Genomic DNA, 13,769 nt, shown 5'->3' on the forward strand with positions numbered 1-13,769 from the left:
TGCAAGTGCCAAAGTATTGCTTTTTTTTCACCAGAGCTCTAGATATGTTTCTAATGAGCATCCATGTTTAAAAACAACTGAATTATATGATGATCTTTTACTTTTATCTAGTTTGTTTTACTTTTTCTATGTCATATTCAGTGCTCCCATTTCATTTAGTTTATGTTTTTCAATTTCTCCATCTCTTTTTTTGTTGTTGTTCTTTCTCAAGGCTTTATCAAAGGTAGCATAAAAGCTTTTGCATACTATATATAAATAATATGCATAATATATCTATTTTAGAAAACTTATGAATTTTTGCCTAACTAAAAAATGTATGACATTTTGATTCCACCTATCTGACTTACTATGAATAGAGTGCTAGATTCAAATTTTTAAAAAAAGATATGCAACAAGCAACAGAGGTTCACTGTATTAGCACAGAGAAGTATAGTCAATATCTTGTAATAGTTTCAAGATCTATTTTGAAATTATTTTCAAACTATCATGAAAATAGTTTCAAAAATAATGTATGTGTATATTCACCTTGCTGTGCATTTGAAACATTGTAAATCAACTATACTTCAATAAAATATAAATATTAAGAGAAAAAAACAAATTAAAAAAACATTTTGCTGTGTTGGCTTTAAGGCTTTTTTCTGCCACACATGTCCACACCTATATATACACATGTATTTACATATATAGTCCACCAAATTGGGATCATATTTTGTATACAATTTATATATTGCTTAATTTTTCCTGCATATCTTTATTAAAATTTAAAAGTTAATGAAAACAGGTTTTCATGGCCAAATAATATTATAACATATGACTCTATATAATTATTTAATCATTATCTTCTTGTGAGACAGTAAGTTATTTCCAGTATTTTAGCATTATAAATATTATTACTTTAAAAGCTCAAGAGTTTTTAAAAATCTTTAAACTTCTTTTATTTCCCTTTCCACTTCTTTGAGGTGAACATTTTCATGTATTTATTGATTATTGCCTTTATTTCAGTGAAGTACCTCTCTGTGAATACCTTTTTGTAAAGTGTTTTAGGTAGGATCACAAGCTTCTGGAATAGTGCCAGATACATAGTAAGTACTAAATAAGTATTTGTGGTGTGATAAATGAATTAATAGCAAGGATATTAACCCTCATCTGTCATATTTGTTTTAAATGGGATCAAGCCTTATTAAAAATTTTTCCTCTATACATGTATTATACAAAATAATGTAATCATGGTTTTTAGTGTTTATAACCTAATTTTTTCTCATTCTTTTGTTTCCCCACAGTTCATCCATGAGCTCGGACTTCCCACATTACAACTTCAGGATGCCTAATATTGGATTCCAGAACCTGCCACTCAACATATATATTGTGGTTTTCGGCACTGCTATATTTGTCTTCATCCTTAGTTTACTCTTCTGTTGCTACTTGATTAGGTAATCAATTTTCATTCTATGTTGCTTTAATATATGTTAAGCAGTCAATAATAAATCAGCTTTCTGCCCTTAAAGTGTTTTAAACCTATGGTAATTAACAAATGTTCTAAAATTAAGGTGGGTCCATGATTCATTCATTCTCACAATTCCTCCACAACTAGCTCATTCTCTTTAATATTATATTTATAGATATAATATTTATGAATTTTTATTAGTCACTAAGCCATGTTTGACTCTTTGCGACCCCCTGGACAGTAGCCTGCAAGACTCCTCTGTCCATGGGATTTCCCAGGCAAGAATACTGGATTGGGTTGCCATTTCTTTCTCCAAAGGATCTTCCCAGCCGAGGGATTGAACCCTCATCTCCTGCTTGGCAGACAGATTCTTTACCACTTCGATACACTTTAGGAATCAATATTTATTAGGTACTTACTGTGTGCCAGACCCTGTGCTGTGTGTGCACTGCAATTAAACAAGGTAACCTTATTATCTTTATTTTTCAGAAGTTAAATAATTTCCCTATAGTCACACAGATGAAAATTGGTTAGACTTGGGACCCAAAGCTAGTTGTGTCTGACCTTAGAGCATGTGCTCTTAACCACTTAAAAAAATAAAAATAAATCATATTTTTCAGACTTCATTTCCAAAATAACCACTTCAGAATTTCATAATCACACTCAAAGGACAGATTTGTACACTGAGGATATTCTAAAACTTTTCTATTGAAGTACAGTTGATTTACAATATTAAAACGTTTTTGAGCCTGGAATTTTTTAATGAAGACGAGAACCTACTTTACTTTTCTTTTAGTAACAGATGGTAAGCTGTTAGGTTGGCCAAAAAGTTCATTCAGGTTTGCCCATAAATTGCTACAGAAAAAAACAAACGAACTATTTGGCCAACCCAATACTTAAGGAAAACAAAATATTCCCCATTCTTACCTCCTTTCAAGCTTCCCTGGTGGCTCAGATGGTAAAAAATCTGCCTGCAATGCAGGTGACCCAGTTTCAATCCCTGGGTTGAAAAGATCCCCTAGAGAAGGGAATGGCTAAATAAGTCACAATTTATTATTACTAGAATGTTTCCTGGAATAGCAAAAAGATATTTCTGTTAAATGCATCTGCCATAGCAAATGCAAGACAAAATAGTGCAATCTAAAATATTACTTAAGGCTTCTCTGGTGGCTCAGTGATACATAATCCAGCCTTGTCCAGGAAGATCCCATATACCATGAAGCAACTAAGCCCATGAGCCACACTGTTGAGCCTGTGCTCTAGAGCCTGGGAATTGCAACTGCTGAAGCCTGCACACTCTAGAGCCCATGCTCCACAGCAATAGAAGCCACTGCAGTAAGAAGCCCATGCACTGCAGTTTGAGAGTAGCCCCTGCTCACAGCTAGAGAAAAGCCCACGCAACAACAAAAACCCAGCACAGCCAAAAATAAATAAATAAAATTTTAAAAAATAATAATAATAAAGAAGTTCAACAAACCACAGAAAAATGGGCTTTTGGAGGGGAGTGTTTTCTTGTAAAATGGCTGACAATCCATGACTAAGAGAAAACATTACACACATGCATGCATGCACACATATACACACAGAGAGAGAAATGAATTTCTGTAAAAAGAGAATTTTGCTACATGGCATATCTGAAATATTTAAAAACTTACATCCTCACAAAAACCAGCACACTGATGTTTGTAGAAAGAAGCTGTACCCATAATTACCAAAACTTGGAAGCAACCAAGATATCTTTCATTGAATGAATGAATTGTAGTGATCTAGATAATAGAGTGTTATTCAGCACTGAAAGTAAATGAGTTATATCTAGCATTGAAAAGACATAGAGGGATCTTTTTTTTTTTTTTTTTGGTTAACGATGTACTTTTTTTTTTTTTTTTTTTTCAGGCCTGTTCAGTTCAGCATTCTAAAAACATAAAAAATATTTTATTTCAGTATGGCATCTAGTGCAGCAAAATTTTTATAAAAATGAAATTAGAAGGTAATTTTTCTCTGCTAACACATTTATTTAAACTAGGATGTTAACCTACTTGAGCTAAATTAATGTACTGAACTGAAGAGAGCTGTGCCTTTTTTTTTTTTTAATTTTTTTATTAGTTGGAGGCTAATTACTTCACAACATTTCAGTGGGTTTTGTCATACATTGATATGAATCAGCCATAGATTTACACTTATTCCCCATCCCGATCCCCCCTCCCACCTCCCTCTCCACCCGATTCCTTGAAAAGACATAGAGGGATCTTAAACACATATTTCTAAGTGAAAGAAGCCAATTTGAAAAGGCTACATACTATATGATTCTAACTATATGACATACTGAAAAAGGCAAAACTATGGAGACAGTAAAAAGATCACTTGATGCCAGGAGCTAGGGGAGAGGGAGGGATGAACAGGTGAAGCAAAAGAATGTGTAGGTCAGTGAGACTATTTTATATGTTACTATAATGGTGGATTTCATTTGCATGGTCTAGGACATCTTCATTTTGTTATCCATAAGGAGTATTTCTAGCATATCCAGTAAAAGCATGTATGTTTTATTTATTTATTAAATTTTTTATTTTATATTGGATATAGTTGTTTAACAGTGTCATGTTAGTTTCAGGTGTACAGCACAGTGATTGTTATACATATATATGTATGCATGTAACTGCTATGACTTTGGTTACTTTGTTTTTCTGTGACAGAGTAAATCAGCTTTCTCTCTCTTTTTTTTTTTTCTTATTCAGCTTTTTCTGATTATTTCCATCCTAATAAGAGTATGATTGGAGTAGTAAATAGCAACCCACTCCAGTATTCTTGTCTGGAAAATTCCACAGACAGAGGAGCTTGATGGGCTATAGTCCATGGGATCGCAGAGTTGCACACAACTGAGCACACCCAGAGTATGATGGAGGACTGATAGTGCTTTGGGGATAGTATTATGTTAAACATAGCAAATGTTATGTTTAGCTTAAACATAACAGGATTGGATCTTAATAGATTTGTAGTAGTGATCATACTCTGTTCCTTGACAAATTGAGTCATTGTTACCTGAGTAGTTCTCATTTGGGAAGCATCTCAGACCTTGTTGAATAACTGTTTGGTGAAGTAGTTATTACAGTTTCTCAGGAGCATTCCTTCTCTTTCTTCCATCTCATTCATGGTTGGCTAGTTCACTCCATTGAGTTTCCCTGGTAGCTCAAATGGTAAAGAATCCGCCTGCAATGCTAGAGACCTGGGTTCAATCCCTGGGTTGGGAAGATCCGCTGGAGAAGGGCATGGCAACCCACCCCAGTATTCTTGCCTGGAGAATCCCCATGGACAGAGGAGCCTGGCAGGCTATAGTCCATGGGGTTGCAAAGAGTCAGACACAACTGAGTGACTAAGCACTGCATAATGGTAGATACCTGTCATTGTGTATTTTAAAAAAAAAAAAAAAAAGGATCTGATTTCTCAACAGAAACAGTAAAAAAAAAATTAAAGCATGGATATTCATTAAAAAAAAAAAAAAAAGAGGCTCACTTTCCCCATTACTGTTCAACATTGTACTAGAAGTTCTAGCCAGAAGATTTAGACAAGACAAAGAAATAGAGGGTATTCAATTGGAAAGAAAGAAGTAAAACTATCTGTTTTTGAAGATGACCTGATTCTATATATAGACAATCCCATAGAATATATACACACACACAAAAAAAATCTAGGACTAACAGACAAGCAAACTTTGAGAATATAGAAGTAAGACCAAAAAAATCAGTTATATTTCTGTTCACCAGCAAGGGACAATCTGAAAAGGAAATAGATGAAACATTTACAGTAGCATCCAAAAGAATTAAAATCCTAGGAAATAAGTTTAACCAAGGAGGTGAAAAGCTTATACACTGAGAACTATAAAATATTGCAGAAATAAAGAAAACCTAAATTAATGGAAAGATTTCAGGAACTGGAAGACTTAATATTATTAATATGACAATATTCCTCAAAGCAATCAACAGATTCAGCACAAAGATTCAAAATTCCAATAACCTTTGATACAGAAATGGAAAAACTGATCCTCGGAGGTCTTAATGACCCAGATAACCACAATCATGTGATCACTCACCTACAGCCAGACATTCTGGAGTGTGAAGTTAAGGGGGCCTTAGGAAACTTTACTGTGAACAAATACCAGACCACCTTACCTGCCTGCTGAGAAACCTGTATACAGATCAAGAAGCAACAGGACTGGTTCAAAATTGGGAAAAGAGTACATCATAGCTGTATATTGTTGCCATGCTTATTTAATTTTAACTTATATGCAGAGTACATCATGCGAAATGCTGGGCTGGATGAAGCATATGCTGGAATCAAGATTGCTAGAAGAAATATCAATAACCTCAGATATGCAGATGACACCACCCTTATAGTAAAAAGTGAAGAGAAACTAAAGAGCCTCTTGGTGAAGGTGAAAGAGGAGAGTGAAAAGGCTGGCTTAAAAGTCAACATTCAAAAAACAAAGATCATGGCATCCAGTCCCATCATTTCATGGCAAATAGATGGAGAAACAATGGAAACAGTGACAGACTTTATTTTCTCGGGCTCCAAAATCATTGCAGACGGTGACTGCAATTGTGAAATTAAGACATTTGCTCCTTGGAGAAGGAAATGGCAACCCACTCCAGTGTTCTTGCCTGGAAAAGTTCATGGACAGAGGAGCCTGGCAGGCTGCAGTCCATGGGGTTACATGACTGAGCATGTGTGCACGAGGGTGGAGGGAGATCGGTTGGTAGCAATAAACTGGTAGAACTAAAAAAAAAAAAAAAAAGATGTTTGCTCCTTGGAGGGAAAGCTCTGGCAAACCTAGGTCGCATATTCAAAAGCAGAGACATCAATTTGCATCAGTCTGCCAACAAAGGTTCGTATAGTTGAAGCTGTGGCTTTTCCAGTAGTCAGGTATGGATGTGAGAGTTGAACTGTAAAGAAAGCTGAGCACCGAAGAATTGATGCTTTCGAATTGTGGTGCTGGAGAAGACTCTTTGAGAGTCCCTTGGACTGCAAGGAGATCAAACCAGTCAATCTTAAAGGAAATCAATCCTGAATTGGAAGGACTGATGCTGAAGTTAAAGCTCCAGTATTTGGCCACATAATGCAAAGAGTCAACTATTGGAAAAGACCCTGATGTTGGGAAACATTGAGGGTAGGAGGAGAAGGGGATGACAGGATAAGATAGTTGGATGGCATCACTGTCTCAATGGACATGAGTTTGAGCAAACTCTGGGAGACAGAAAAGGACAAGGAAGCCTGCTGTGCTGCAGTCCATGGGGCGCAAAGAGTTGGACACAATTAAGCAACTGAAAAATAACAGTTCATTTATAACTGCAGGGGGCCCCAAATAGCCAAAACATATAAATATATATTGAAAAAGAAAAAAGGCAGGAAGACTCATACGTCCCAATTTCAAAACTACTTTAAGCTACAGTAATCAAATGCGGTACCAGCATTAAGAATGAACATACAAATCAGTAAAATAGAATTGAGAGTCCTGAAGTAAATCCAAACATCAATGATGAATTGATGTTTTGGTGTTTTGTTTTTTTTGGGGGGGGTGGGTTGTGGCTCTCCATATAGGTTTTTTTTTTTTAATGGAAATAGTTGATTTAAAATGTTGTATTAATTTCTGCTGTACAGCAAAATGACTCAGTTATACATATTTTTTTTAATATTTATTTATTTGGCTGTGCCAGGTCTTAGTTGCAGCATGTAGGTTCTTTGATCTTCAATACAGCATGCAAGATCTAGTTTCCTGACCAGGGATTGAAGCTGGGACCCCTGCATTGGGAGCATAGAGTCTTAGCCACTGGACCACTAGAAAAGTCCCAATATATACATTTTTTTCCATTATGGTTTATCACAGGATATTGAATATAGTTCCCTGTGCTACACAGTAGGACCCTGTTGTTTATCCATGTTGCTGTTGTTGTGCTCAGTTTCTCAGCTGTGTCTGACTCTGTGCGACCCTGTGAACTGTAGCCTGCCAGGCTCCTCTTTCCATGGACTTTTCCAGGCAAGAGTACTGGAGTGGGTTGCCATTTCCTACTCCAGGGAATCTTCCCAACCCAAGGATCAAACCTGTGTCTCTTGTGCCTACTGCATTGACAGGTGGATTCTTTACCACTCCACCTCCTATACTATGTATAATAGTTGGCATCTGCTAACTGCTATCTGATTTACTATCATACTTTGTATGATAATCTCTGGGTTCATCCAAATGGCATTATTTCATTCTCTTTTTTTTTAATTTATTTAATTGGAGGCTAATTACTTTACAATATTGTAGTGGATTTTGCCACACATTGACATGAATCAGCCATGTGTGTACATATGTTCCCCATCCTGAACCCCCCTCCCAATTCCCTCCCCATCCCATCCCTCAGGGTCATCCCAGTGCACCAGCCCTGAGCACCTTGTCTCATGCATCAAACCTGGACTGGCGATCTGTTTCACATATGATAATATACATGTTTCAATGCTAATCTCTCAAATCATCCCACCCTTGCCTTCTCCCACAGAGTCCAAGAGACTGTTCTATACATCTGTGTCTCTGTTGCTGTCTCACATATAGGGTCATTGTTACCATCTTTCTAGATTCCATATATATGCATTAGTATACTGTATTGGTGTTTTTCTTTCTGACTTACTTCACTCGTATAATAGGCTCCAGTTTCATCCACCTCATTAGAACTGATTCAAATGTATTCTTTTTAATGGCTGAGTAATATTCCATTGTGTATATGTACCACAGCTTTCTTATCCATTCATCTGCTGATGGACATCTAGGTTGCTTCCATGTCCTGGCTATTATAAACAGTGCTGCTATTTCATTCTTTTTTAATGGCTGAGAAATATTCCATCGTATATATGTGTCACATCTTTATCCATTCATCTGCTGATGGACACTGAGGTTGTTTCCATGTCTTGGCTATTGTAAATAGTGCTACTTTGAACACAGGGATGCATGTATCTTTTCAAATTATAGTTTAGTCTGGGTGTATCCCAGAAGTGGGATTGCTGGGTCATATGGTAGCTCTATTTTTAGTTTTTCAATAAATCTCCATACTGTTCTCCATAGTGGCTGCACCAATTTATATTGAACCAACAGTGCAGGAGGGCTCCCTTTTCTCCATACCCTCTCTAGCATGTATTGTTTGCAGACTTTTTGATGATGGCCATTCTGACAGGTATGAGTTTTGATTTGCATTTCTCTGGTAATTAGTGATGTTGAACATCTTTTCATGTGCTTTTTGGCCATCTGTGTGTCTTCTTTGGAGAATGTCTATTTAGATCTTCTGCCCATTGTAAGTGTCATGGGTATTTGATAGAGATCACATTAAATCTGTAGATTGCTTTGGGTAGTATGGTATGGCCAGTTGATTTTTGATACGGGTGCCAGGCCCCTTCAGTGGTAAAAGAATAGTGTCTTCAACAAATCATCTTCAACAAATGGTGGACCAACTGAATAATACATGCAAAAGAATACATTTGAACCCTTGTCTCATTTCCTATATAAAAATTAACTCAAAAAATAGATCAGCAACCTAAGTATGAGCTAAAACTATCAAACTCTTGTGAGAGGGACTTCCCTGGTGGTCCAGTGGCTAAGAATCTGCCTTCCAACGCAGTGTTCGCTGGTTTGATCCCTAGTCAGGTAACTAAGATCCCGCAGGCCGAGGGGCAACTAAACCCTAGTATTGCAACTAGAGAGCCTGTGTCCTGCAACTCCTGAGCCTACGTGCTACAACTACTGAGCCCACGTGCTCTCGAGCCCATGCTTCACAATAAGAGATGCCCACATGCAACAACTTGAAAAACCTGCAAACTGCAACAAGAAGCCCTTCCACAGCAACTAGAGAAAGCCCACACACTGCAATGAATTACCAAGCTGTTTTGGTAATACCCAGCACAGCCAAAATTTTTAAATTAATTAATTAATTAAAAAAATAAAACTCTTGGGAGAAAGCAAGGGTAAATCTTCATGACCTCAGACTGGCAATGGTGTCTTAGATTTGACAAAACATTCTAGCATCCCTACAGTGGAGGCTTCTAATGGATCCTGTTATTTCTTCCCTAAATATTTACCTTTTGTGTTTATTACAAATGCACACCCATGCCTGTCCTGAGTCCTAATGTCAGCTGAATGGACCCTGAATTAATATTCAGCCTTTTAGACTTCCTCACCTTGGTGACAATGTTTTGTCAGAACTCACCACCATGACCCATCCATCTGGGGTGGCCATACACGGCATGGCTCATAGTTTCATTGAGTTAGACAAGGCTGTGGTCCATGTGATCAGATTGGTTAGTTTTCTGTGACTGTGATTTTCACTCTGTCTGCCCTCTGATGGAAAAGGATAAGAGGGTTATGGAAGCTTCCTGATGAAAGAAACTGAGGGGGAAACTGGGTCTTGTTCTGATGGGCAGGGCCATGTTCAGTAAGTCTTTAATCCAATTTTCTATTGATGGGTAGGGCTGTGTCCCCTCCCCCTTGTTTAACCTGAGGCCAAACTATGATGGGGGTAATGAAGATAAGGGCTATAGGCCAAATAACTATGCCAAAGCCTTTGGATCACAACAAACTGGAAAATTCTGAAAGAGATGGGAATACCAGACCACCTGACCTGCCTCCTGAGAATCTGTATGAAGGTCAAGAAGCAACAGTTAAAACTGGACATGGAACAACAGACTGGTTCCAAATAGGGAAAGGAGTACGTCAAGGCTGTATATTGTCACCCTGCTTTTTTAACTAATATGCAGAGTACATCATGAGAAATGCTGGGCTGGATGAAGCACAAGCTGGAATCAAGATTGCTGGGAGAAATATCAATAACCTCAGATATGCAGATGACACCACCCTTATAGCAGAAAGTGAAGAACTAAAGAGCCTCTTGATGAAAGTGGAAAGGAGAGTGAAAAAGTTGGCTTAAAGCTCAGCATTCAGAAAACTAAGATCATGGCATCTGGTTCCATCATTTCATGGTAAATAGATGGGGAAACAATGGAAATAGTGACAGACTTTATTTTGGGGGCTTGAAAATCACTACAGATGGTGACTGCAGCCATGTAAAAGATACTTGCTCCTTGGAAGAAAAGTTATGACCAACCTAGACAGCATATTAAAAAGCAGAGACATTACTTTGCCAACAAAGGTCCATCTAGTCGAAGCTATGGTTTTTCCAGAAGTCATGTATGGATTTGAGAGTTGGACTGTAAAGAAGGCTGAGTGCTGAAGAATTGATGCCTTTGACCTGTGGTGTTGGAGAAGACTCTTGAGAGTCCCTTGGACAGCAAGGAGATCCAGCCAGTCCATCCTAAAGGAAATCAGTCCTGAATATTCATTGGAAGGACTCATGCTGAAGCTGAAACTCCAATACTATAGCCACCTGATGGGAAAACTGACTCATTTGAAAAGACCCTGATGCTGGGAAGGATTGAAGGCAGGAGGAGAAGGGGATGACAGAGGATGAGATGGTTGGATGGCATCACCGACTTGATGGACATGAGTTTGAGTAGCTCCGGGAGTTGGTGATGGACAGGGAAGCCCAGTGTGCTGCAGTCCATGGTGTCGCAAAGAGTCGGACATGACTGAGCTACTGAACTGAACCTTGGTGACTGCTTTTGATTGAGGTTCCCAGGGGTAATGACTGTATTACTGGTGTTATTTTACATTTAGTGTAGCATAGTACTATTATTATGCATATTTAATGGTGATTGTTCTATCAAAAATCTACTGTGGTGTCAGACATGAGGAAGACTTATTCTGATGTCTAACCTTAATTTTTGGTAAAACAGTTTAAACTAAGGAAGAATATTACCTACTTAGGCTTTCAAAATGCATTATAAAAATTTTTTTAACATATTATATTCTCCTTAATTTTAGAAAATAAAGAAAAATAAGATTTTTCTTAACAGCAAGAAGACAACTGAATTTAAAAATAAGTAAAAGGAATTTCCCTGATGATCCAGTGGTTAAGAATCCACCTTGCAATGCAAGGAACACCAGTTCAACCCCTGGTCCAAGAAGATCCCACATGCTGCAGGGCAACTAAAGCCCATGAGCCACAAATACTGAGCCCAAACACTACAACTACTGAAACCTGTGTGGCCTAGAGCCCATGCTCCCCAACAAGAGAAGCCACCACAAGCCAGCACAGCCTAAATAAATAAGTATTAAAAAAAAAAAATAGGTGAAGGGCTTAGATAGCCATTTCTCTAAAGAAGATATATAGATGGTCAACAAGCACATGAAAAGATGTTCAACAGTATTGGTCATTAAGGAAATATAAGTTAAAACCACAACAAAATTCACAACAGGTAGGATGCTGTAGTCAAAAATATGGAAAATTATAAGTGTTGATAAGGATATGGAGAAATAGGAACCCTCATACATTGCTGGTGGGAGAATAAAATGGTATAGTCACTGTGAAAAAGAGTTCATCAACTCTTTGAAAGTTAAACATAGAATTACCATAAGACCCAGAAATTTCACTCCTAGGTATATACCCAAGACAAATGAAGAAGTATGTCCGCAAGGAAGTTTGTATACTATGTTTATAGCATTATTCATGAGAGCCAAAAGGTGTAAACAACCCAAATGCTCATCAGCAGATAAATGGGTAATCAGTTTGTGGCATACACATACAGTGAAATATTCAGCCATAAAAAAGTAGCAGTGTACTGATGCTTACTACAACTAGAAAGAGGCTTGAAAACATGCTAAATGAAAAGCCAGATACAGAAAGGTCATATGTTATATGATTAATTTTATGTAATGTATCTATAATAGACAAATCCATAGAGACAGAAAGCAGGGAAGATGGGATGGGGACCAACTACTTAATAAGTACCACATATTTTTGATGAATAAATGTGTGTGTGTGTTTTTTAAAGATTTATTTATATATTTTTGGCTATGATGGGTCTTTGTTGCTGCACTCGGGCTTTCTCTAGTTGCGGCACATCAGGGCTACTCTTCATTGCAGTGTGCTGGCTTCTCATTACAGTGGCTTCTCTTATTGTGGAGCACGGGCTCTACACACAGGCTTCAGTGGTTGCAGTGTGTGAGCTCAGTAGTTGCAGCTTTCTGGCTTAGTTCCTCCACAGCCTGACTCTTCCTGAACCAGGGATTGAACTGGTGTCCCTTGCATTGCAAAGCATATTCATAACTACTGGACCACCAGGGAAGCCCAAAAAAGTTTTGAAATTAAAGTGAACTAGTGGTTTCACAATATTGTGACTATAATAAATACTACTGGATTATACACTTTAAGATGGTTAATTGTGTGTTATATGAATACAAGTAAAAAAATGATAGTATTTTTAACTGAGTCAAGAAGAAATAGAAAGTATTAATAACTATATATCTAATAAGAAAAGCATTCCCACAAAGAAACTGCAAGCCAGGTAGCTTCACCAGTGAATTTCTCCAAATATTTAAGGAAAAAATACTACTCTTATATGACTTTTCCAGAGAAGAGAAGTGGAAGATATAATTTCTTAACTCAAATAATGAGGCCAGATAATTTTGATTCCAAAGCCTGACAAGGACATTATAAGAATGAAAATTATAGACTAATCTCTGTCATGAACAAAATATTAGTAAATCAAATTCAGGGGTGTGCAAACAGGTGGTACATCACAACCAAATGGAGTTTTGTTCTAGGAATGAAGATTGAAAATCTGTCAATACAGTGTACCACATTAACAGTAAAAAGGAAAAGTATGATGGGAAAAAAAAGCACTTGACAAAAATAAATACATGTTCGGAGAAGGCAATGGCACCCCACTCCAATACTCTTGCCTGGAAAATCCCATGGACGGGGGAATCTGGTGGGCTGTCCAAGAGTCGGACACGACTGAGCGACTTCACTTTCATTTTTCACTTTCATGCATTGGAGAAGGAAATGGCAACCCACTCCAGTATTCTTGCCTGGAGAATCCCAGGGACCGGGGAGCCTGGTGGGCTGCCATCTATGGGGTCGCACAGAGTCGGACACGACAGAAGTGACTTAGCAGCAGCAGCAGCAGCAATACATATTCATGATTTTTTTTTAATCTAAAACTAGGATACAGGGAACTTTGTTTACTTGAATAAAGATATCCACAAAAAAATCTAGAGAAAACATTGTATTTAATAGTAACTATTGATAAGGACATTCACTGTCACCACTTTTATTTAATATTGTACTCAAGGTCCTAGCCAGTGCAGGGGGAAAAAAGTAAAATAAAGAATAAAGAACAAAATCTGTGAAGGTTAAGCTTTTACTATTTGCAGACAAAATAATTGTATATTTTTAAATCCAAAAACTTC

At 37.4% G+C, this 13,769-nt stretch overlaps 1 protein-coding gene across 1 annotated transcript in view; it reads left to right on the forward strand.

The window, feature by feature from the left end:
- RNF24 (ring finger protein 24) overlaps positions 1–13,769 on the forward strand; it is a 105,421-nt gene that overhangs the window by 61,132 nt on the left and 30,520 nt on the right. Inside the window, exon 2 of the mRNA XM_043480117.1 lies at positions 1,281–1,430. Coding sequence (XP_043336052.1) covers positions 1,288–1,430 — 143 coding nt within the window. The 5' untranslated portion in view covers positions 1,281–1,287. The remainder of the gene's footprint in view (positions 1–1,280; positions 1,431–13,769) is intronic.

The sequence above is a fragment of the Cervus canadensis genome, chromosome 10 (genome assembly GCF_019320065.1).
Source record: "Cervus canadensis isolate Bull #8, Minnesota chromosome 10, ASM1932006v1, whole genome shotgun sequence".
NCBI classification, from domain to species: Eukaryota; Metazoa; Chordata; class Mammalia; order Artiodactyla; family Cervidae; genus Cervus; species Cervus canadensis.